The 26,771-nt window shown below is 42.6% G+C and overlaps 1 protein-coding gene across 1 annotated transcript; it reads right to left on the bottom strand.

Annotated features, from left to right (window-relative positions):
- Positions 1-762: 762 nt before the first annotated feature.
- Positions 763-26,363, bottom strand: LOC146002647 (uncharacterized). The gene is made up of 6 exons (XM_083140609.1): positions 26,234-26,363; positions 13,100-22,451; positions 11,346-11,473; positions 9,925-10,037; positions 3,358-3,473; positions 763-1,357 (listed from the first exon to the last, which is right to left on the bottom strand). The coding sequence occupies exons 1-6, from the start codon at positions 26,330-26,332 to the stop codon at positions 897-899; spliced, it is 10,269 nt and encodes a 3,422-aa protein (XP_082996735.1). The 5' UTR covers positions 26,333-26,363; the 3' UTR covers positions 763-896.
- Positions 26,364-26,771: the final 408 nt, after the last annotated feature.

Below are 26,771 nucleotides of genomic sequence, written 5' to 3'. Positions count from 1 at the left end.
AATTATCAAATTTAGGATTTACTCCCGATCCATCACTTCTCGAAAAGTGGGCGTGGTTTGTCCCGATCCATAGCTCCTGATAACGAAAGTGGATTTTCCGGGTCAGGTGTTCCCGATCGAACCTCAGAGCTAACCTAACCTAACCTAAAGATTACTTACTTAATTGCTTTCAACGAGAACAGAATCTTGGAACACACGACACCATGCAGCGATACTAAAAGGAAGGAAGGAAGTCTGCATACACACACACGGTAGGGTTGGAGTGAACACCTACATACAACTGACGCTTCTGGGGTGATGAATCCGGAACACATGACCGAAAAACCACTTTCGTTATCAGGGGCGATGGTCGAGACAAACCACGCCCACTTTTCGAGAAGCAATGGAACGGGAAGACACCAAATTTAGAACATTTTTAGACGTTCATATATACTGCTTCCAAGAAATCAGAAGGTAATTTTTTAGCGATTTCTGTCCCTCACGACCAGACGGACGGGTTGATAGAGTTCGTTTATGTTGCATTGTGCTACCATTTGGTAGTATTTGGTATACCAGATCATCAAATTTAGATTTATAGGTCTTGCAATTTGTGAGATGTCGATAGGGTACCTTTTAGAGCTTCTTCTGATTAGAACTCGAAAAAGAAACATTTAATGGGATGAAAAGCATTTCCGGCATTTCCGGCTACCTTGTATTATTTTACCGCATAGCCACTTTAAAGACAGAAATGATGAAAATGCATAGTCTTTTATTGACATAATTAACATTTTTATACATAACAGTGCAAAGTATTACATTTCGTACCTCACAGTTATTGAGATACAATCAAGAATTTCTTTCAAAGTTGAAGCCAGGCCCATTTCATATTTGCCTATTAAAATATCCTAGAAAATAATTTAATGAACTCCCAACCATCCCAAAACCTTGTCTTTGATTTTCGAAAATTTTCCCTTCTCATGTTCGTGTGACGATTCCTCGGATGCGTCTGATTTCGATTCGACAGAACCTGGTTGGTTGACTGAATCGTCCTCAGACTTGCTTCCAGAATCTTCCAATATGGATTCGACGGAACCTGATTGGTTGGCTGAATCGTCCTCAGACTTGCTTCCAGAATCTTCCAATTTGGATTCGACGGAACCTGGTTGGTTGGCTGAATCGTCCTCAGACTTGCTTCCAGAATCTTCCAATATGGATTCGCCAGAACCTGATTGGTTGACTGAATCGTCCTCAGACTGACTTCCAGAATCTTCCAATATAGATTCGTCGACTACGGACAATCTGTCGTTTCCTTCGCTTGGTTTCTTTCGGGATTCAGCCGATTCTTCTACCACATGGAGCGTTTTGTTTTCGAAAGTTGCTGGAAGACAAAAGTGTGCTTGTTAAGAATGCTTACACATTGATAAAAAAAAGGTAAAGTGCTCCCCTGTGCATAGCACCACGCCATGAAGGCGTATAGGGGGTGTGGGGGTAACGCCCCACACTTTCTTGATCCGGTCGTAAGTGGGGGTGATGTGATCAGCATCACGCCCCTGACCGCCTTTACCCCCCAGGGTTTCCCCCCAGGTACCCATGTTATTCGACGCTGGGTGGGCGCCGGAGCCGCTTCCATCGTTAGAAAAGTTCCCGGATTTGAACCGGCCGGGGATCGAACCCGGGACCTTTAGCATGGTAGTCAGACGCGTTACCGACTGAGCCACCGCGGCCAACTTGACAAACGCTTATGCAATCGAGCGAGATACAAAATGTTTATTAACACCAGTCAGTGGGAGCCCCAGGACTTTCGAAATAGGGTGTTACGTATACTTTTTTCGGTAGCCATCCATCATTTCGCCATCCGTTCCTTTGACGTTTATTTTTAAGGAATAACTAACTAACTAACTCTCTAGCCTTCTTAAACGCGAAGGTTTATGGCTGCAGCAACACAAGTCTTCCATCTGTCCCACTCCTGGGCAAGATCATTCAAACCTTCTCCATCCTTACCGATACCCTTTAGGGCCATCTAAACGTTATTCCTCCATCTTCGTCTTGGCCTTCCTACTGGCCTCTGTTTTCCCAACAAGAATCCTGTACACTTCTCTCCTCTCGCATTCGCACCACATGGCCTGCCCACCTGAGTCTTCTTGATTTAATCATTCTAATAATATCTGGACATGTCCTTTTTAAGGAATACTGGGCCAAAAGTGTGTGTGTGGGGGGGGGGGTCATGATCCCCACTAAGGGAAGATCCATTGGGCACAACACTGACACTAGTGTGCATGGACGTCCGCAGGATTTTTTTTCAGGGAGGGGCAAGGAAGATAATTTTATTCCAGGGGGGCAAAGGAGGCATATTTTCACCCATAATAGTGATGAACCCTTCAAAAACACTACATCAGTCTGTAATTATCATGTTTCTTGAACACCCTTATAATAATTAACATAAATTATTGTGACTGAAATGAAATTATATGTGAAATATATACTCTTTAGGTGGACATTTATTTTCCAGTCGGGGCGTGCCCCCTCTTCCGGACGTGCATGCTAGTGTTGTAACTGAATTACAATTACAGTTACTTGATTCAAAAAGTAACCGAGTTACATTTACTAATTTTCAAAAGTAACTCAGTTACATTTACTAATTTTAGAAAGTAACTCAGTTACATTTACTAATTTTCAAAAGTAACCGAGTTACATTTACTAATTTTCAAAAGTAACCGAGTTACATTTACTAATTTTAGAAAGTAACTCAGTTACATTTACAAATTTTCAAAAGTAACCGCGTTACATTTACTAATTTTCAAAAGTAACCGAGTTACATTTACTAATTTTAGAAAGTAACTCAGTTACATTTACAAATTTTCAAAAGTAACCGAGTTACATTTACTAATTTTCAAAAGTAACCGAGTTACATTTACTAATTTTAGAAAGTAACTCAGTTACATTTACAAATTTTCAAAAGTAACCGCGTTACATTTACTAATTTTCAAAAGTAACCGAGTTACATTTAGTAATTTTAAAAAGTAACCGAGTTACATTTACTAATTTTAAAAAGTAACCGAGTTACATTTACTAATTTTAAAAAGTAACCGAGTTATATTTACTAATTTTAAAAAGTAACTCAGATACATTTATTAATTTTAAAAAGTAACCGAGTTACATTTACTAATTTTAAAAACTAACTCAGTTACATTTACTGATACTTTAAAAGTAATTGTAAATTAATTTTACTAGCATTAGAAAATTAATGTAAGCTACTCTTACAGTTACGTCCTTATGTTCGAAAATGCATCTATGTAGTTACACACTTTCGTTACAATAAAATATCGTTAGTTTTATTCTCATCTACCAAGAAGGTATCTTATTTCTTATCAAACTCACCGACTGCAGCTAGACGGAAGTGAACTCCCCTCTTTGTGTCATTTCCATGGAAAACCACATCAACCCACGTTCCAGAGGACATGAAGGTGGTGTCTGGTGGACCACGGCCACAAACCCTACAAAGACACGATATCTCACAATATGTACTATATATGCCCTTGAATATACCATTAACGAAAAGTCTCTCTAGCTAAAATACCGAGTGTTTCATAAATAACTGAGGGGTTACAAACATTTAATGCAAGTAAACTATTGAACTTACGTTAATGAAATCAGTCCACAACGAACAGTTTGTGCGTGTGTGTTTTGTTAATCTGAAAGTTCATATCTCTGCCGCTAGGCGACACTCAAATCACCCACATCACTTGTACTACAGCGCCTTGAATAACGTAGTGTGGAAAACGACCCAAGAAACTGGTTCCCCGAGACGATGACAAGTAGATGGCAGTGCGATCGACACAGCTGCTAATTTTGTTATGAAAGTAATGCGGCTTAGTTAGTTTTTGGAATATATTGTGTAGATTTGTTTCTCTAGAAAGGCGGTAAGTGAATTGATGGAAACAGTTATATTTGTGGAGTGATTTGCAGTCACGAAATGGCATTAATTTGGAAAGAAAAGTAAAATAAAATTAATAAATAAATAGCATGCGTAACACAAGAAGAAACATCGCAATGTGATTCCGGACGTCAGGTCTTGGACTGTGTATTAGAGTTTATTTTTCTATGTTATTAGAATATAAATAGTATCCTGAGAAATATTTCATACCGAGGCGACAAACCACAAATGTCGCTTGAAAGCGAGCAGTCGGAAATCAATGCAGCCTTTCGAACCGTAGGGACAAAAGCTCTGACTGCACCGTTTCCTCAAGGAGATTTTACACCAAAGCGACAAACAATACGAGGATTTCACACCAAAGCGACACGGGTCATTCGGTCCAAGGCAACTTTCATACCGAAGTGACACATGTTGCTTGGAAAGGAGCCAATCAAGAGCAACATTTCACATCGTAGCGGCATGACGAGAAGCACAGGCCAGCGTTCGGTTGGTGAAAACCTCAAGCGATAAGTGTCGCGTGCCGCTTGTCGCTTTGGTGCGCAATCTCACTAAAGCAAGACACTCATTGCATCGCGTATGCGCGAACAACAAACCACGGCAACATGTTGCAAGCTATTGAGGAAATGGCCCAGTTTGAGCGACGCAGAAGCGACAAAGCGACACGTGTGGCTTATCGTGTCGCCTATCTGTTGTTGTAATGTGCGATTTATCGTGTCGCCTATCTGTTGTTCGCAAGCAACGCTTGCTAATAGACTGAAGGCACCATGTCGCTTGTCACTTAGTTGGGACCCTCATGTGCAATGAATGCTATTTTACAATCTGGAAGTGTGTGACAGTGTGAACATCCCGTGTCGCTTGTCCCATTGGTTTGAAAGTTGCCTTACACTCATGTCGATGGCACTAAGAAAGTTTTGTGGGGTTCCCCTTGTCGTTTCATGCAATCATCATCGCCGCGATTAGTTTAAAGCAGAAGAAAAGAGATAAATATCAAAAATACAAATGCTTCAGTGTGTATATCTTTAAAAGAAATGATGATGATAATAATAATAATGAACCTAATTCATACACAAAAATTTAGTTGCCAAGAACATTCCACGCGTATTTTTTCTCCCGTATTATTAACGAAAGTATGACGATAACAGGACGTGGTCGACTGTCTAGAATGTTCGTTAATATCTTCGCGACCACTGTACCAAATATCATAGCAATCAGAGGCGTGGCGTGCATGTAGCCGCTGTTACCGCAGGTAACACCAAAATATAAAGAATTGAAGAACCCGTCTTAAAATATTATTACGTACATAAACTGGTAATATTGTCTTAAAGTAAACATTGCAGACTGACATTTTTTCTGGCACCGGCAAAAGCGAAGATGAGGACTGATCCGGTACCCTCCACAGGCAACATGAGGAAAGGACCCTGAGCCCACAAAGGAAGACTTCGCGTAGCGGCAAAGACTGTTATGGCGGGAGGAGAAGGCAGGGCTGTTTAGCCGGCGCAGTTGCCGGTGATCCTTACCGGAAACATACCAGTGTTGCCATATTCAATTGACAGAAAAGAGCTAAGTCGCCTAATCGGGTCTATCTTACTCTGAAGGTGTCCAGTCACACTGGGGAACGATGGCGCAGTGGTAGCGTCGCCGCCTTATAATCAAGGGATTCCGGGTTCGATACCCGGTGGAGGCACAAGTGGTTCGGATCCAACTTTAAACTATCCCGATTAGCATTACTGTTCATGAAGTGGACTTAAATCGCCAAATCAAAATTTTAAAAAATCAAATCACACTGGGGCAAAAGCAAACTACCAAGTGATATTTTGTATTTACACTAAATATCAGCGATTATGAAAGTCCTCTTTGTCCTTCTTCGACATCATGGGCGAGAAGGAGAGGAGAGGGATGGGATGGGTATGGTCAAGGGATCCGCTGTCCTTCTAAAAATGTCAACCTAAAATTCTATATTTCACACATATAATATTATTTCGGTTACAGGAATTTGTGATAATTGTTGATAATACTGATTGAGATTGACATACGTTGTCGCAGGAATGAAATAATTTCGGATTGAAGCAATGTTTTTGAGGTGGTAGAACTGTTTTTGGGTGAAAACAATACAAGCATAATTTCCCGATTGTTATCTTAGCACGCTCTGAAGTGTCAGGTGTCGTAGATTCGAATCCTCAGCAAGAAATGGTTATTTCAATGTTCGTTGTTATTATTTTACTTACATAATTATAAAAATTAATAATTACATACACAAAGAAATAATAATTTTATTTCAATAATTCACCATGCATCCTCATCGTCACGATTATCCTATAAAGCGAAAGCCTTAAAGGTAGCAAAGGACGTAAAATATACGAAATAGTAGTGGTGTCAGAAATGAGATTTCAGTGGATTTAGCGAAACATGGGAGTGGGAGTAGTTAGGAAACAGATGAAGACTACATCTACTCTACATACGTCTTATTTGAAACGAAAAGTTTCGCGATTTGGGCAAATCTGGTTTCAAAAGAACTAAGATGGCAACAGTAGTAGAACTGGACTTCTTGCAGGTTCAGAAGGAAATATTGGGGAAGCCCCGATGCTGAGAGGGGAGGGGGCAAGGAGGGTGCTTCACGTGTTACAAAAGTAAACAACGGTTTGTGGGAGGGACTGTGCAGTGGGAGTTTTGTGAGTGGTGTCTTTCGTCTTTATGTTGTTTTCGGGCATTGTCAATTAATTAATGGAGCTTGCTCCGAGTTCCGAGGTGGTTCCTATCTGAACAGTGTGTGTAATCGTGCGATAGAAGATATTTTGAAGCAATCTTTCGGTTCGTTATTTTGCAGAAAAAATCGAAATTGTGGCGAAAGGGAGGCCAAAGCCTATTTTGAACGATTTAAAAACCAAGTCGTCTGCTGGATATGACCGACATTTCAATGTTTCGTGGTATAACGACTATCCGTGGTTATGTGGATGTGTGCAGTTGTCGAAACTCTTTTGTTGGCCATGTACTCTATTTTCGGGTGAAAAAAAAAAAAGTGTCGAATTCAGATGTGGATAACATGGACCATGACCATGACGCACCCAAAAATTCAAATTCAAATGAAAAACCTCTCTTTATGACAGCATCATAGAAGTTTTTTGATTTGATTTGATTGATTTTGCTTCGCTTGTGCCACTTTTGGCTAATTTGCGAAGATGGGGATGAGTGATGATATGATTAAATTGATGAATAGACATCACAAACGCCCATGCCCAAGCTAGGTTTCGAACCCGGGATCCCAGCATCATATAACTATTTTCAAAGTAGGATTGATCTGCTCTATAAGTAGCCTTCGATGTTTCTGTAAGTATCAAATTACGTATTATTGTGTCAACAACCAATGTTTGCGATTTCACTTTAGTCCTTATGTCAACATTTTTTTTCCTGATTATTAACTTTACCAAAATCTAGTATTGAATTGCACACGTACCAGATTAATATTATATGAACTACTTGGAAGACATTGGGGGGGGGGGGTGCATGAGGTGGGGAGGCGCCCAAGTCACCCTTAAATGTCCTACTGATAACCGGTAACACTTTTAAAAATCCACGCCACGCCACTGATAGCAATTATCACATTCATAGAAATGCTTCATGTAAAAGAATCAGACGTTGCAGCGAAAACTCCATTTACTTCCATTATAAGCAGACGAATGCCTAGCACGTGTACCGACACCAGCGCCTCTAGCGGTATCATTTTCGAGTGGAACCAGCCTGAGAGCGCAGAAGCATGCCGTTTTCCACACTACGTTATTCTAGGCGCTGTACTTGTACCGTGCTTTCCAGAATTCACCAGCGTCCATCAGACTGGTGCACCAAAAATGACGTCAAATTCTGTGAAATACGGAAAGCTTCATGCTGCAGCAAATGGAAGCTACATTCGGAATGCGCGCGCATATTCACGTTTATTAGGAAAACAATCACTGATAATGACTAAATCACAAAAGATATTTCATAATATTATATATTTTCACTTAACGACATCTTATTTTGCATGTGTACTACGAAATTCAGTGGTATTCTTTTGTAAAAATGTCGAATATTGCCAATAGATGCTTTCCTGCATGTTGCAGCAGAAGACGGACGCATGTTTTGATGCATCGGCATACTTTATTTGACTTTCAGTGCAAGTGACGAAGAAGTAGTATTAAAAATGTCGACAGTTTATGTCTGCATCCAGTAGGCTATATTCGCCCTCCGTGCAACAAAATCGGCGTCACATTCCGTACTACTGCCTACAGGACGCATATCACGAAACAGAATACGTTTCAGTGCAGACGACGCCATTTTGATTCACCAGCCGCACCAGCTCTTGAGGCTGGTGTAAATTGATGACGTCATGGTTTAACCTGGTGAAAGTTCTGGTGAGCACCGGTGATATACGAAAAACCGAAGCGTGCATCAGCGGTGCACCAGCGCGTCCACCGGTGGATTCTGGAAAGCGCGGACAGTGTTTTGTGCAATGTTTTGGTCCCCAAGATCACCGGACCTTGCACCGTGCGACTTCTTTTTGTGGGGTTTCATCGAAGACAGACGTTGCCGCGTGATATCGCAGCCCTAAGGGAACGTATCATTGCAGCGTGGACACCATCGACTGGACCATGTTGATGCGAGTGTGGCAAGAACTAGACTATCCTATTGATGTCACCGAAAGGTGGTGCACGCATTGAACATTTGTAGGGGTAAAAAAAAATATTTGAGTTCCTCGTTCGGTCTGAACTGGTTTCATTAACATAAGTACAATGCTTTACTTGCAATAAATTTTTGTAAACCCTGAATCATTTATGAAACACCCGGTATCAGTGGCGGCGAGGGGGGGGGGGGCAGTTTTTGCCACTTTTGCCCCCGCACTATGCTAAACCTTACTGTCTTTGCCCCCCTAGTTTTGGAACCCAATCGCCGCCACTGCACGGTATAGCTCTTTCATACCATCATGCAGACAGGTTGAAGTTGCGACTGAACAAACCTAATCGCAGTACATGTCGATGTTGAGAATCTTATACGTGTTATAAGAGCATCATTTCAGGAAAGAAACAAGAACAACAACTTCCTGCAGGTACGCCGACACATGTCTTCGCTCCCTTGCTCCAGAGATCCCCGGAAAATAGGGTAGTGTGAGGAGGGTTCTACTGGAAAGGGAAGATTCAGCAATGATTTAGTTTAATTGATTGGTTGATTCATTCGGTTTATTTTAATTGGCCTTTACGCCATTTTTGTCTAATCGTGAAATTGATGAATGGACACTCAGAAAGAAAACCAATACCCATTGGAACTCTGGCGTTGTAGCGCGTTGTGCTAACCCCTCAGCCACGGAGGTCCGCAACAATTACTTCAAAATTTTCAATGTAAAGAGACCCGCTTGTATCATTCTGATACACATGACACCGAACGAATTACAATATATTCACGGATGGGTATATACAGTAACCCCCCGTAACTTGAATTTTACGTAAGTAGAATTTGTAAATTTCTTAAGTGTAATTTCGTAAGAAACTGCAATATTTATTATTATTATTATATGTACGTATATATGTATATTAGTGTTGTCCACGGGACGAGACGGGACAGGCTTTTAAAAATTCGAGACGAGACGAGATTGACCATGTGTCATAAGACAAACGAATATTTTCGAGACGAGACAGCATTTCCACGAGACTTCCACGAGACGAGACAGGCCTGTCTCGTCTCGTGGGCAACACTAATGTATATTATTTACACAGTATTATTTTCTAAATGAAACATCATGCAGCAGCAGTATTTACTCGGATATAAACTATAAAAGTGTGAAAAGTACATAAAAGAATATAAAAACAAACTGACATCCACTGCAATGGATGTCAAAGACGCAAAAGTCGCAAACTTCATACGCACTAGTTGTTGTAATTTTCGAGATTTATTACGTAACTGCGAATTTACGTATGTCGCGTATTACGTAAGTACTGTATATATCTTTTGATTTATACGCATGTGTTCATTCTTTGTAAACTTACTTGGCTCCTCCAACCCTTTCCAGACCTTGGAGGGTGACAGAGTCGTAGCTGCAGTTGAGGTCGTTAACCAGCTCCATCTGCAGGAAGAACAGTTGGATGCGGCCCTCTGGTGACTGAAAGAGAAAACACAGACATTGAAACTATCCAACAATCCATTTTGTTCAAGTGAGGCACTAAGAAAACTACTCTTTTATGAAGACATTTTGTCAGGTGTTACTGAATGCTTGTAGAAATGAATTTATATAGTGGTACAGTGGGATCCATGAGTAATACCGTGCAAATTGTCCATGACTATTTTCATTAATGTTTGTCTTACATCCTATGTGATATTTGCGATTGATTTTTATGTATGCTGGTGCAGAAGTTGTCAACAGCTTGTTTTGAGTTTTCTTTTAATTCTTGAAGCTCTTATTGGGTCAAATAAAGGGCTCGAACATGGTGATGGACAATTTGCACGGTAATACTCATGGATCCCACTGTACTAACTGATTACCCGGCGTTGCCCTAGTATTTATTTATCCCAATCTTCTATTAGACAGGAAAATAATGAATTTATTAATTTAACTCAAAACTTGATTATAAACAACATTTCTACTTTCTCCTCCAGGAGCAAGAATAAATAAATTGAACATCACTTTGAGTGTCACTATTCATCTTAGGGACCCCACTAATATCGGTCGATTTTGATTATTTTTACATGTCACCCCCTTCCAATCCCCACCCCTAGGGGTGTCTTACCCCCACAGTATTTCTTTCCAGATTGTAAGTCATATGTGTACCAAGTTTGGTTGACATTGCTCCAGGCCTTCGAGAGTTATGCCGGAACAAACATACGTACATATGCAACACACGTACATCCATTTTTATATATAGAGAGATTAATTTGAGTTTTGAGTCCACTTTATGCTTAGATAGACTAATCGGAAGTGGTCCTACAGTTTAATGTGGGATCCGAACCACTAAGTGCCAAAGATCTGTGCAATGTGCTTCCTCTGGGAATTGAATCAAGAACGCTTGATTCCAAGGCGACATTGTGACCACTACCAGATCCTAAGATATGTGAATGTCCCTGCAGAAATGGCTCTGGAGTTCACCCATCCTCCTGATGGTGGGGACCAACCCTATGAGATAAAGGGGAGAGATCATATTTGCTGATCATATCATTTTCAGTATGGCGGAGATCGAGAATGCGTGGAGTCTTACCTTTATCCCGTGAATCCTGGCAAAAGTTCATTCTTAAGTGTCTTTAAGCGATGGATTTTTATGTATGCCGGTGCAGAAGTTGCCAACAGCTTGTTTTGAGTTTTCCTTTAATTCTTGAAGCTCTTATTGGCTCAAATAAAGTCCACGAACATGGTGATGGACAATTTTCAGGGTAATACTCATGGATCCCACTGTACAAGTGTTATTTTTATACTTACCAGAATCGTCCAGTGGCAGTCAGCATCTGCCGGATAAAAATCTGGGAAACGAGGACTTTCGATAATCGCAATTCGGTTTAATGGATCATATGGATTCAAGTAGACAGTGCCGCCGCAGTTGGGTTTACCTGTAAATACGAGAAAATATTGAAATTTGGAAACGTACAAATCAAAAGCTATATTTCACACAAGCTTCATAGATTCGAGAAAGAAGTCTAAGAGAAACAAATCAGATGGTGAACTAATCTCGGGCTTGAGAACTGGCTCTGTGTTCGAAGTAAATGCGAGAAAGAAGAACTTAGGTAGCTATGCTAAGTTGAGGAAGTACCTATCTCAGCGTCTAGTTATTAAAATGCCCATCTCTTACAATACCATAACAAATTTTGTTGTATCATATTTACAGTACCTCTACCATGCAAATAATTCATTATTACTACAACAATATCAACATTATAAGCATTATAATCATTATTGGTAACATCTTTGGAGAGTTCGAAACGCTTTCACCTTCATAACACTTCTAATCTTCACCAGGAATCAAGAACATGCTCAAAATTTATAATTTTTCAGCTCAGTAGTGACACGTGGAAATTATAGCATGTATTTTCGAGTTACATCTACCAAGCCAAATGCTTTACATATTACACTTATAGTTTATGCCATGAAATTGAGATGGATATAACTTTTAGAAAATTCTGTAACAAATTTTGCGTTTCTGAGCACAAGAGTACCATAATGTACGAGTTAAATTAAACTGAATTTCAGAGATCTCACACTTTTATATCTATTGCAATACTTGTATCAATAGTGAATTATACAAATATAATGCTGAACAAATATCAGAGTATGAGACTTAAAGAATTCAAACACGAATATATGGTAAAACATTGCGTATCATTCACACCAAAAATATAAAAAATTAATATTTAATGTTCGACCAAATATGTGAGGTACAAAATGAAGTGCAGGAGATCAAAATACAATTTGCAAGAAAATTATCGTTCGAGAAAATAAAATATTGTTTACAGAGTATCATAACTATATCACTCGAATAAAAATTATCAAATAATTTAGTAAAACTATTCTGTCTCACATTATATTTTAGTATACGTAATCCAACACAAACACATACACAATAGTAAGTGCAGAATGAAAATCCTCACTCTAATATCAAATTATGAATATATGTAAAAATACTGGTAATTATTATCTAATAATGTTAATTTTTTCACATACCTCCCAATGATAAAGAAATAATTGATATTAACTCAGACATTTACTTAGCTGCATTACACAAGTCACAGTAGTAAACTCTTGAAAACTAAAATTGAACTTAATACCTAAAAATATGGAAATAACGTTTGCGAAAATAATTGAAGAGCTCGGGTGTAAAACATGATAAGTGACACTTTGGTCATTTCTGAGTTCATTAAGAAAAAAGGTTACTAGAAGCTATACTGTAGATAAATTGTTTTCGTGTTGTGTTTACCAATTACAGAAGGATTCACTGAGTACAATGTAAATTGTATGACATGACAATTTCACTCGAGAATTGAGGGATTTCACATTTTACTCTGTAACTCAAAAATTACCATAATGTCACTTACCATGTCTTACACGCGAACCCTTCAATTGTAAAATTTAAAATGTACAACCCAAACGTTGTAATAAGAGATTCCTAAAAAGTAAGAAACACATTTCTCTTTAAAATTATTATTGCATAAGTTATGTAATACTAAGATACTACAACTTACACTCTCCAGGAGGTCCGGTTGGACCAACGCCAGTTGGATAAACCCACGACGGGAAAGTTGGAAACCCTGATCCACCACCTGGTGGAGCAGTCCATGTCGGTTCTGGAGTTTTAATGTTCCCAGATGTCGGTGGTGACTGTGTAGGTGATGTAACATGTGTAACTTTACCAGCTGTAGTTCCAGTATTTGTTGGTGTACTGCTTGGATTCGTATGAGTTGTTTTACTTGACGTAGTGGTTACATCTGGTCCTGGTCCTGGATTGGACGATGTTGACGGTTCTTGGCTGGGAGTAGGACCCTCTGTTTCAGGTGTTTCAGTGTCTGTTCGCGAGCTGCTTGTTGTTCCAGTTGGTGGCGATGACGAACCTCCAGCAGTTGCAGTTGTTCCTTCAGGGGTTGATTGTGTTGGATTGGTAGTAGTTTCGCCTTCGCCTTGTGTGGGAGTTGGCGGTTGGGTTCCAGTTGAAGGAGTTGATTCGCTTGAAGTAGTCGTTACATCTGGTCCTGGTCCTGGATTGGACGATGTTGACGGTTCTTGGCTGGGAGTAGGACCCTCTGTTTCAGGTGTTTCAGTGTCTGTTCGCGAGCTGCTTGTTGTTCCAGTTGGTGGCGATGACGATCCTCCAGCAGTTCCAGTTGTTCCTTCAGGGGTTGATTGTGTTGGATTGGTAGTAGTTTCGCCTTCACCTTGTGTGGGAGTTGGCGGTTCGGTTCCAGTTGAAGGAGTTGATTCGCTTGAAGTAGTCGTTACATCTGGTCCTGGTCCTGGATTGGACGATGTTGACGGTTCTTGGCTGGGAGTAGGACCCTCTGTTTCAGATATTTCAGGTGTTTCAGTGTCTGTTCGCGAGCTGCTTGTTGTTCCAGTTGGTGGCGATGAAGATCCTCCAGCAGTTCCAGTTGTTCCTTCAGGGGTTGATTGTGTTGGATTGGTAGTAGTTTCGCCTTCGCCTTGTGTGGGAGTTGGCGGTTGGGTTCCAGTTGAAGGAGTTGATTCGCTTGAAGTAGTCGTTACATCTGGTCCTGGTCCTGGATTGGACGATGTTGACGGTTCTTGGCTGGGAGTAGGACCCTCTGTTTCAGATATTTCAGGTGTTTCAGTGTCTGTTCGCGAGCTGCTTGTTGTTCCAGTTGGTGGCGATGACGATCCTCCAGCAGTTCCAGTTGTTCCTTCAGGTGTTGATTGTGTTGGATTGGTAGTAGTTTCGCCTTCGCCTTGTGTGGGAGTTGGCGGTTGGGTTCCAGATGAAGGAGTTGATTCGCTTGAAGTAGTCGTTACATCTGGTCCTGGTCCTGGATTGGACGATGTTGACGGTTCTTGGCTGGGAGTAGGACCCTCTGTTTCAGATATTTCAGGTGTTTCAGTGTCTGTTCGCGAGCTGCTTGTTGTTCCAGTTGGTGGCGATGACGAACCTCCAGCAGTTGCAGTTGTTCCTTCAGGGGTTGATTGTGTTGGATTGGTAGTAGTTTCGCCTTCGCCTTGTGTGGGAGTTGGCGGTTGGGTTCCAGTTGAAGGAGTTGATTCGCTTGAAGTAGTCGTTACATCTGGTCCTGGTCCTGGATTGGACGATGTTGACGGTTCTTGGCTGGGAGTGGGACCCTCTGTTTCAGGTGTTTCAGTGTCTGTTTGCGAGCTGCTTGTTGTTCCTGTTGGTGGCGATGACGAACCTCCAGCAGTTGCAGTTGTTCCTTCAGGGGTTGATTGTGTTGGATTGGTAGTAGTTTCGCCTTCGCCTTGTGTGGGAGTTGGCGGTTGGGTTCCAGTTGAAGGAGTTGATTCGCTTGAAGTAGTCGTTACATCTGGTCCTGGTCCTGGATTGGACGATGTTGACGGTTCTTGGCTGGGAGTAGGACCCTCTGTTTCAGATATTTCAGGTGTTTCAGTGTCTGTTCGCGAGCTGCTTGTTGTTCCAGTTGGTGGCGATGACGATCCTCCAGCAGTTCCAGTTGTTCCTTCAGGTGTTGATTGTGTTGGATTGGTAGTAGTTTCGCCTTCGCCTTGTGTGGGAGTTGGCGGTTGGGTTCCAGATGAAGAAGTTGATTCGCTTGAAGTAGTCGTTACATCTGGTCCTGGTCCTGGATTGGACGATGTTGACGGTTCTTGGCTGGGAGTAGGACCCTCTGTTTCAGATATTTCAGGTGTTTCAGTGTCTGTTCGCGAGCTGCTTGTTGTTCCAGTTGGTGGCGATGACGATCCTCCAGCAGTTCCAGTTGTTCCTTCAGGTGTTGATTGTGTTGGATTGGTAGTAGTTTCGCCTTCGCCTTGTGTGGGAGTTGGCGGTTGGGTTCCAGATGAAGAAGTTGATTCGCTTGAAGTAGTCGTTACATCTGGTCCTGGTCCTGGATTGGACGATGTTGACGGTTCTTGGCTGGGAGTAGGACCCTCTGTTTCAGATATTTCAGGTGTTTCAGTGTCTGTTCGCGAGCTGCTTGTTGTTCCAGTTGGTGGCGATGACGATCCTCCAGCAGTTCCAGTTGTTCCTTCAGGTGTTGATTGTGTTGGATTGGTAGTAGTTTCGCCTTCGCCTTGTGTGGGAGTTGGCGGTTGGGTTCCAGTTGAAGGAGTTGATTCGCTTGAAGTAGTCGTTACATCTGGTCCTGGTCCTGGATTGGACGATGTTGACGGTTCTTGGCTGGGAGTGGGACCCTCTGTTTCAGGTGTTTCAGTGTCTGTTTGCGAGCTGCTTGTTGTTCCTGTTGGTGGCGATGACGAACCTCCAGCAGTTGCTGTTGTTCCTTCAGGGGTTGATTGTGTTGGATTGGTAGTAGTTTCGCCTTCGCCTTGTGTGGGAGTTGGCGGTTGGGTTCCAGTTGAAGGAGTTGATTCGCTTGAAGTAGTCGTTACATCTGGTCCTGGTCCTGGATTGGACGATGTTGACGGTTCTTGGCTGGGAGTAGGACCCTCTGTTTCAGATATTTCAGGTGTTTCAGTGTCTGTTCGCGAGCTGCTTGTTGTTCCAGTTGGTGGCGATGACGAACCTCCAGCAGTTGCAGTTGTTCCTTCAGGGGTTGATTGTGTTGGATTGGTAGTAGTTTCGCCTTCGCCTTGTGTGGGAGTTGGCGGTTGGGTTCCAGTTGAAGGAGTTGATTCGCTTGAAGTAGTCGTTACATCTGGTCCTGGTCCTGGATTGGACGATGTTGACGGTTCTTGGCTGGGAGTAGGACCCTCTGTTTCAGGTGTTTCAGTGTCTGTTCGCGAGCTGCTTGTTGTTCCAGTTGGTGGCGATGACGATCCTCCAGCAGTTCCAGTTGTTCCTTCAGGTGTTGATTGTGTTGGATTGGTAGTAGTTTCGCCTTCGCCTTGTGTGGGAGTTGGCGGTTGGGTTCCAGATGAAGAAGTTGATTCGCTTGAAGTAGTCGTTACATCTGGTCCTGGTCCTGGATTGGACGATGTTGACGGTTCTTGGCTGGGAGTAGGACCCTCTGTTTCAGATATTTCAGGTGTTTCAGTGTCTGTTCGCGAGCTGCTTGTTGTTCCAGTTGGTGGCGATGACGATCCTCCAGCAGTTCCAGTTGTTCCTTCAGGGGTTGATTGTGTTGGATTGGTAGTAGTTTCGCCTTCACCTTGTGTGGGAGTTGCCGGTTGGGTTCCAGTTGAAGGAGTTGATTCGCTTGAAGTAGTCGTTACATCTGGTCCTGGTCCTGGATTGGACGATGTTGACGGTTCTTGGCTGGGAGTAGGACCCTCTGTTTCAGATATTTCAGGTGTTTCAGTGTCTGTTCGCGAGCTGCTTGTTGTTCCAGTTGGTGGCGATGACGATCCTCCAGCAGTTCCAGTTGTTCCTTCAGGTGTTGATTGTGTTGGATTGGTAGTAGTTTCGCCTTCGCCTTGTGTGGGAGTTGGCGGTTGGGTTCCAGATGAAGGAGTTGATTCGCTTGAAGTAGTCGTTACATCTGGTCCTGGTCCTGGATTGGACGATGTTGACGGTTCTTGGCTGGGAGTAGGACCCTCTGTTTCAGATATTTCAGGTGTTTCAGTGTCTGTTCGCGAGCTGCTTGTTGTTCCAGTTGGTGGCGATGACGAACCTCCAGCAGTTGCAGTTGTTCCTTCATGGGTTGATTGTGTTGGATTGGTAGTAGTTTCGCCTTCACCTTGTGTGGGAGTTGGCGGTTGGGTTCCAGATGAAGGAGTTGATTCGCTTGAAGTAGTCGTTACATCTGGTCCTGGTCCTGGATTGGACGATGTTGACGGTTCTTGGCTGGGAGTAGGACCCTCTGTTTCAGATATTTCAGGTGTTTCAGTGTCTGTTCGCGAGCTGCTTGTTGTTCCTGTTGGTGGCGATGACGATCCTCCAGCAGTTCCAGTTGTTCCTTCAGGTGTTGATTGTGTTGGATTGGTAGTAGTTTCGCCTTCGCCTTGTGTGGGAGTTGGGGGTTGGGTTCCAGTTGAAGGAGTTGATTCGCTTGAAGTAGTCGTTACATCTGGTCCTGGTCCTGGATTGGACGATGTTGACGGTTCTTGGCTAGGAGTAGGACCCTCTGTTTCAGATATTTCAGGTGTTTCAGTGTCTGTTCGCGAGCTGCTTGTTGTTCCAGTTGGTGGCGATGACGAACCTCCAGCAGTTGCAGTTGTTCCTTCAGAGGTTGATTGTGTTGGATTGGTAGTAGTTTCGCCTTCACCTTGTGTGGGAGTTGCCGGTTCGGTTCCAGTTGAAGGAGTTGATTCGCTTGAAGTAGTCGTTACATCTGGTCCTGGTCCTGGATTGGACGATGTTGACGGTTCTTGGCTGGGAGTAGGACCCTCTGTTTCAGGTGTTTCAGTGTCTGTTTGCGAGCTGCTTGTTGTTCCTGTTGGTGGCGATGACGAACCTCCAGCAGTTGCTGTTGTTCCTTCAGAGGTTGATTGTGTTGGATTGGTAGTAGTTTCGCCTTCACCTTGTGTGGGAGTTGGCGGTTGGGTTCCAGTTGAAGGAGTTGATTCGCTTGAAGTAGTCGTTACATCTGGTCCTGGTCCTGGATTGGACGATGTTGACGGTTCTTGGCTGGGAGTAGGACCCTCTGTTTCAGATATTTCAGGTGTTTCAGTGTCTGTTCGCGAGCTGCTTGTTGTTCCAGTTGGTGGCGATGACGAACCTCCAGCAGTTGCAGTTGTTCCTTCAGGTGTTGATTGTGTTGGATTGGTAGTAGTTTCGCCTTCGCCTTGTGTGGGAGTTGGCGGTTGGGTTCCAGTTGAAGGAGTTGATTCGCTTGAAGTAGTCGTTACATCTGGTCCTGGTCCTGGATTGGACGATGTTGATGGTTCTTGGCTGGGAGTAGGACCCTCTGTTTCAGATATTTCAGGTGTTTCAGTGTCTGTTCGCGAGCTGCTTGTTGTTCCAGTTGGTGGCGATGACGAACCTCCAGCAGTTGCAGTTGTTCCTTCAGGAGTTGATTGTGTTGGATTGGTAGTAGTTTCGCCTTCGCCTTGTGTGGGAGTTGGGGGTTGGGTTCCAGTTGAAGGAGTTGATTCGCTTGAAGTAGTCGTTACATCTGGTCCTGGTCCTGGATTGGACGATGTTGATGGTTCTTGGCTGGGAGTAGGACCCTCTGTTTCAGATATTTCAGGTGTTTCAGTGTCTGTTCGCGAGCTGCTTGTTGTTCCAGTTGGTGGCGATGACGAACCTCCAGCAGTTGCAGTTGTTCCTTCAGAGGTTGATTGTGTTGGATTGGTAGTAGTTTCGCCTTCGCCTTGTGTGGGAGTTGGCGGTTGGGTTCCAGATGAAGGAGTTGATTCGCTTGAAGTAGTCGTTACATCTGGTCCTGGTCCTGGATTGGATGATGTTGACGGTTCTTGGCTGGGAGTAGGACCCTCTGTTTCAGATATTTCAGGTGTTTCAGTGTCTGTTTGCGAGCTGCTTGTTGTTCCTGTTGGTGGCGATGACGAACCTCCAGCAGTTGCAGTTGTTCCTTCAGGTGTTGATTGTGTTGGATTGGTAGTAGTTTCGCCTTCGCCTTGTGTGGGAGTTGGCGGTTGGGTTCCAGATGAAGGAGTTGATTCGCTTGAAGTAGTCGTTACATCTGGTCCTGGTCCTGGATTGGACGATGTTGACGGTTCTTGGCTGGGAGTAGGACCCTCTGTTTCAGATATTTCAGGTGTTTCAGTGTCTGTTCGCGAGCTGCTTGTTGTTCCAGTTGGTGGCGATGACGAACCTCCAGCAGTTGCAGTTGTTCCTTCATGGGTTGATTGTGTTGGATTGGTAGTAGTTTCGCCTTCACCTTGTGTGGGAGTTGGCGGTTGGGTTCCAGATGAAGGAGTTGATTCGCTTGAAGTAGTCGTTACATCTGGTCCTGGTCCTGGATTGGACGATGTTGACGGTTCTTGGCTGGGAGTAGGACCCTCTGTTTCAGATATTTCAGGTGTTTCAGTGTCTGTTCGCGAGCTGCTTGTTGTTCCTGTTGGTGGCGATGACGATCCTCCAGCAGTTCCAGTTGTTCCTTCAGGTGTTGATTGTGTTGGATTGGTAGTAGTTTCGCCTTCGCCTTGTGTGGGAGTTGGGGGTTGGGTTCCAGTTGAAGGAGTTGATTCGCTTGAAGTAGTCGTTACATCTGGTCCTGGTCCTGGATTGGACGATGTTGACGGTTCTTGGCTAGGAGTAGGACCCTCTGTTTCAGATATTTCAGGTGTTTCAGTGTCTGTTCGCGAGCTGCTTGTTGTTCCAGTTGGTGGCGATGACGAACCTCCAGCAGTTGCAGTTGTTCCTTCAGAGGTTGATTGTGTTGGATTGGTAGTAGTTTCGCCTTCACCTTGTGTGGGAGTTGCCGGTTCGGTTCCAGTTGAAGGAGTTGATTCGCTTGAAGTAGTCGTTACATCTGGTCCTGGTCCTGGATTGGACGATGTTGACGGTTCTTGGCTGGGAGTAGGACCCTCTGTTTCAGGTGTTTCAGTGTCTGTTTGCGAGCTGCTTGTTGTTCCTGTTGGTGGCGATGACGAACCTCCAGCAGTTGCTGTTGTTCCTTCAGAGGTTGATTGTGTTGGATTGGTAGTAGTTTCGCCTTCACCTTGTGTGGGAGTTGGCGGTTGGGTTCCAGTTGAAGGAGTTGATTCGCTTGAAGTAGTCGTTACATCTGGTCCTGGTCCTGGATTGGACGATGTTGACGGTTCTTGGCTGGGAGTAGGACCCTCTGTTTCAGGTGTTTCAGTGTCTGTTTGCGAGCTGCTTGTTGTTCCTGTTGGTGGCGATGACGAACCTCCAGCAGTTGCTGTTGTTCCTTCAGAGGTTGATTGTGTTGGATTGGTAGTAGTTTCGCCTTCACCTTGTGTGGGAGTTGGCGGTTGGGTTCCAGTTGAAGGAGTTGATTCGCTTGAAGTAGTCGTTACATCTGGTCCTGGTCCTGGATTGGACGATGTTGACGGTTCTTGGCTGGGAGTAGGACCCTCTGTTTCAGATATTTCAGGTGTTTCAGTGTCTGTTCGCGAGCTGCTTGTTGTTCCAGTTGGTGGCGATGACGAACCTCCAGCAGTTGCAGTTGTTCCTTCAGGAGTTGATTGTGTTGGATTGGTAGTAGTTTCGCCTTCGCCTTGTGTGGGAGTTGGGGGTTGGGTTCCAGTTGAAGGAGTTGATTCGCTTGAAGTAGTCGTTACATCTGGTCCTGGTCCTGGATTGGACGATGTTGATGGTTCTTGGCTGTCAGTAGGACCCTCTGTTTCAGATATTTCAGGTGTTTCAGTGTCTGTTCGCGAGCTGCTTGTTGTTCCAGTTGGTGGCGATGACGAACCTCCAGCAGTTGCAGTTGTTCCTTCAGAGGTTGATTGTGTTGGATTGGTAGTAGTTTCGCCTTCGCCTTGTGTGGGAGTTGGCGGTTGGGTTCCAGATGAAGGAGTTGATTCGCTTGAAGTAGTCGTTACATCTGGTCCTGGTCCTGGATTGGATGATGTTGACGGTTCTTGGCTGGGAGTAGGACCCTCTGTTTCAGATATTTCAGGTGTTTCAGTGTCTGTTTGCGAGCTGCTTGTTGTTCCTGTTGGTGGCGATGACGAACCTCCAGCAGTTGCAGTTGTTCCTTCAGGTGTTGATTGTGTTGGATTGGTAGTAGTTTCGCCTTCGCCTTGTGTGGGAGTTGGCGGTTGGGTTCCAGATGAAGGAGTTGATTCGCTTGAAGTAGTCGTTACATCTGGTCCTGGTCCTGGATTGGATGATGTTGACGGTTCTTGGCTGGGAGTAGGACCCTCTGTTTCAGATATTTCAGGTGTTTCAGTGTCTGTTTGCGAGCTGCTTGTTGTTCCTGTTGGTGGCGATGACGAACCTCCAGCAGTTGCAGTTGTTCCTTCAGGTGTTGATTGTGTTGGATTGGTAGTAGTTTCGCCTTCGCCTTGTGTGGGAGTTGGCGGTTGGGTTCCAGTTGAAGGAGTTGATTCGCTTGAAGTAGTCGTTACATCTGGTCCTGGTCCTGGATTGGACGATGTTGATGGTTCTTGGCTGGGAGTAGGACCCTCTGTTTCAGATATTTCAGGTGTTTCAGTGTCTGTTCGCGAGCTGCTTGTTGTTCCAGTTGGTGGCGATGACGAACCTCCAGCAGTTGCAGTTGTTCCTTCAGAGGTTGATTGTGTTGGATTGGTAGTAGTTTCGCCTTCACCTTGTGTGGGAGTTGGCGGTTGGGTTCCAGTTGAAGGAGTTGATTCGCTTGAAGTAGTCGTTACATCTGGTCCTGGTCCTGGATTGGACGATGTTGACGGTTCTTGGCTTGGAGTAGGACCCTCTGTTTCAGATGTTTCAGGTGTTTCAGTGTCTGTTCGCGAGCTGCTTGTTGTTCCAGTTGGTGGCGATGACGAACCTCCAGCAGTTGCAGTTGTTCCTTCAGAGGTTGATTGTGTTGGATTGGTAGTAGTATCGCCTTCTGTAGGAGTTGGCTGTTCGGTTGCATTTGAAGGAGGATTTGTAGGCGTTGCTTCGCTTGAAGTAGTTGTTACATCTGACCCTGGACTTGTTGTCGTTTCGTCAGTGGGAGATGATTGCGTAGATTGTGTTGGTGAAAAGGTTTCGGTTTGCGCTGTGTCTCTTGATGGCCCCTGTGAAGGAGACGTATAATTCGTTACTTCACTTGTGGTTTCTATTGTCTCTCTTGGGGTTACTGTAACTTCTGGTGTAGTTGTTACTGAGTTTTCAGTTGTCCCTTCATATGTTGTGTCTGTTCCTGGATGTGTTGTTGTTGTAATGTTCCTGCATCCTGGTAGTTTAGAATCCCAGTCGGGAGGCCACCAAACTGTAATATTTTGACAGATGTCCTCAAGTGACGCGTCTCTACGTTTGTTTTCTCTTTGTCTCAGGGGAACGGATTCAGTACATTTTTGTCGAATGTCTGAACCTTCCGGGTACTCCTTGCAAATTTTGTATTCACCTTGATCATACGAGATGAAAACTCCGTTATTTTTTGACTGTAAAGAGAAGGGAATTGAATTTTATAAGAATCTTCAATCTTGCATTATTCTTTCTTAATGACTTTTCCAATATCTAATAACTTATTTTAACTGAAATTCGTTTTCACTGTGTATTGCAGTTATTTATCATTTTCTGCAATTTAATCTTTACATATTAGAATTTGTGGTTTTAAAAATTAGTGGACACTGTGAATATATTACAGTTTGATAATTTAGTGTTTTGCTGACATTAAGAAGTATATGTTTTCTTGAACCCATGAGGATTTTGCATAAATATAAGTCTCTCATGAAGCTGTGCATATATATATTATTGAATAATCGAAATTATAGTAAAAATTAAACATACATATATATATATATTTATATGTTATTTTTTTATTATAATTTCTGTTATAATAGCGATATGCATGGAAGTGTTCGCATGTTTCTTGGTTTGTTTGTGTAGAGAATTATACAGAGTGTACAAAATTTGTGTTTATTTAAGACATGTCTTCATTCCGACCTAAATTTGTTTTATATTTATATTTATAGCTTTATTTTGATCACACCCAATTTTGTAATTAAGTATATTGAACGTCGGACCAGTGACAGATTTGAAATGAAAAGAAACGTTAATTAATACACTTCTATTACCCTCACACAATTCTTGGTTTTAACCTTCAACATGTTGTGTTTATTTCTCTTAGATAACAATAAGAAACATATGAGTTAATTGTATTGTAATAATGTTTAAATTGTGATTATATAGAACACCTGCCGGCCTCTATGGTGGAGTGGTTAGGGTTCCTATGTTCGAATTCTGGCCTGTGCATGGGTGTTCTTTGTAAATGTCCCTTCATCAAGTTCATCATGAGTAGAGCCCGGAAGTTTGGCAAAATGCCTCTTTTTATCTACTGCATATATTGATAGAATTTTTCCGGATATACGTTTTTTATGTTGTTTCGAATGTTTTAGAAGCCTTTTCATTTTGCCTATTTTGCCTATTTGGGACCCCATTGCCTATTTTTAATTATAATGCCTTTTTTTGCCCTTTCCAATGAAATTGGACCATTTTTTTTAAAAAAAAAAAGAGTGTGTATATAAATTATTATTCTCACAAAAAACGTTGTTGGCATTTATTTTTCTTCCGTTTATTATGTGAATAATTTTCGCCTTATTTAAGTAATATTGAACTCACGCATATTTCAACATTGCTGAAGGAGAAAAGTGTGAGAAAAAAGTCATGCTGAGTTAGGATATTGCCTTTCGGTTAGCATTTCCTTGTGCATGATTGACTGCTGAAAACCTGTTGCAGAACATCTGCACAATTACGTCATCACGGCCAGCGTCCGTGTTAGAAGGTTAAAAAAAAGGTAAAGCGCTCCCCTGTGCATAGCATCACGCCATGAAGGCGTATAGGGGATGTGGGGGTGGCGCCCCACACTTTATTGATCCGGTCGTGAGTGGGGGTGATGTGATCAACATCACGCCCCTGACCGCCTTTACCCATGTTATTCGACGCTGGGTGGGCGCCGGGGCCGCTTGCAACGTTAGAAAAGTTCCCGGATTTGAACCGGCCGGGGATCGAACCCGGGACCTTTAGCATGGTAGTCAGACGCGTTACCGACGGAGCCACTGCGGTCAGAGAAACAGCACTAATACCCAAGGGCCTTTGCATGGATTCCAAAATCATGTTCTCTATCTTTAGTTTAGTTCTGCACTTTGGAGGGAAAGGATCGTGTAGTTGTCATCATGCCGAAATTTAGTGTGCCATTAAGTGGTAAGTTACATGGTTACGTGCTTGAATTTGGTAAAAATTGAAATGCTCTTCCCAATGTAGATCTTAACATTTTGCCAGAAATTATAGATAAAAGTAAGCGACTTCCAAATGTGCCTTTTTTTAATTTTTAGTGCCTATTTTCCACATTATAAATGCCTTTTTGCCTGCCTATTTTAACGAAAATAAATTCCTGAACTTCCGGGCTCTATTCATCATATATCATTGTTATCGTCACGATGAGTCAGATGTGGCATAAAAGCGACGTTAATTAGGAAAATCAAGTCAAATCAAATCAATGTATAAGTTATAGAATACCTAAACTTTAGACTAAGAAACAAAAATCATTGATTTTTCATAGTCCTCTGGAAAATTATGGCTATAGGCCCCACGCCCACCTAAGGCCGGCCCCGTTGATGTCTTTACTCGAGGAGAAATAAGCTAAGTTTTTAGCTGATATTACAATGGAGGTTAAAGTTTTTTAATAGTTTTTTTTCTTTAGACATTGCACAATAGATCCTGCCCTTTCAATGGTAAATGACGGTTCAGAAGAATAAATGTTCAAAGTGATTTATATGTCCACAAACCCTAAGAGATAGTAAGTCTAAAGAAAACTTGGTTACCTGACAGCCTCAAAATGAAGTCTCCTTCCTGGAGACACTGAAACATATTCTAATGAACACAAACTTACCTGTCTTATGCATGATCACATCGTTAAATGCTAACCAGCTGTCAACTTTAACCATTTCTACTGTTACTGTTACTGTCTTAATTGTTTTGTTTCGTTTACTGCTTTGTCTCTAATCTGGGTAATTCCTATCCTTTATTTACTCTTGTTTTAATTATTGTTTGAATGTTTAAGTAATTTGTTGGATCGTGCTATTTTATGTTTAACGTTGAAGTGCCAAGTCCATGACACTTGTCTCTGATGAGATGTAGAAAAAAAATTGACTTTAGATGCAATCCTACTACAACTAATAAAGTTATAATAATACTATAATTATGGCTAAGCCGATATCGATCACGTTGTATCGGTATTGGAAAGTTTCGTTCGGATTTTATTTACCGATACTGGCCATAATTATCTTCGAACCGTGATTATGGGATTAACCGATAATGAAAATCCTATTATTACCAGTGTATTAAATGCTTGACATGTTTACTTGAACAAAATATTCTTTATGAAAGAATTCTGAGAATCTCATGTATGAATATACAAATACATACCCGAGTTCATTGAAAATCTCGTGAGTACACACTGATTATCATATTTTCTTTCGAGCCAAACTTTTCTCGTAATTTTTAATACCAGCAGTAGCTATTCTCCTGCAGCGGTCTTCAAATCGCTCGTCCATCTTTTCATCTTGTCTGCTCTGCGCAATGTCTTATGGGAACAAAAGTATACAGACAAGTACGGTATCGTGAGAGGCGAAAACTAGCAGCTGAGCATTTCCTTTAACATCTTTGATAGCATAAATGCTATGCAAATGCTTCCAAAAATCTTATAGCAGGATGGTACTTTACATGGAAGCATTTCATGTAACATTGCGGTTAGCTTTTGAGATTACAATGTATAATATATACAGCACGAAGGGCACGTTGAGTTACCTATGGTGCACGGTGTTTACAATTCAAACAACTAAGATATTCTTCCAAATGTGTACTGTACACTTTATAAAGTATGTATTTAAGCAGTGCCATTGATTTGCATCTAATACCGTTTTATATTAAACACTATTCCTCTCGGTTGAATAGTTATCGGCTTTTAAAAATGTGAAGTGATACATTTTTTACATCTCACACGGCCGCCATTACAGCTGCACTCGTGACCTAGAGGTCGCTTCTGATTGGTTACGCTACGAAAAATGATACAGACCGAGCCTATCCTTGACAAATGCCATGAATATGCCATATTCTTTTTTCACTTTACACGTAGCAAATTCATCATGGCACAAATGTTAAGAAAAATGCTTTCGTCTAAACCGGACCTAACATTTAAGAAGCACTGCATGTGAGTACTTACTTTACTGCGCTTGTACAGGGCTTCTGTACAAATCACCTGGACCAACCATAGGACCAATATCAACTGAAGGCCTCGAAGGCCTCTGTAGGGGACTGTCATGGCTCTCTCTTGCCTCTACGTTCCCTTAGGGCCTGGCTGATAGACTCAACGATCTTCAACTTTATATATTTCTCGACATCACATTGAAAGTGAAACAACATCTGCACCTTCAGTGGCGCCAGAACAAGAGAACAAAAGACGTGCGACATGGCATATGTGTTGCATTTGACGTTCTTTCACAGTTAAGGCATTACTTACTGTAGGTATCAAAACGGCACAAGTCACGCATATGCTAAGGATAGTGCTTCTTGTTGCAGATCAATTGGTATTGTTCGTAGATGACGTCGATGCTTGGTGAACCAGTTATTTCGCTGAGTGACAGATGATATTTCTCTGATACAGTTGCGGCATTTGCACAACCACTGCAACGTATGCAAAAATAGCAAGGCACCGTCTCCCGTGGTGGAATGGTTAGCACAACTCGCTATGCCGTCCGAAT

The sequence above is a fragment of the Lepisma saccharinum genome, chromosome 18 (genome assembly GCF_977018435.1).
Source record: "Lepisma saccharinum chromosome 18, izLepSacc3.1, whole genome shotgun sequence".
NCBI classification, from domain to species: domain Eukaryota; kingdom Metazoa; phylum Arthropoda; class Insecta; order Zygentoma; family Lepismatidae; genus Lepisma; species Lepisma saccharinum.
The sequence above is the reverse complement of the archived record's forward strand: the minus strand, read 5'-3'. Positions and strand labels throughout refer to the sequence as shown.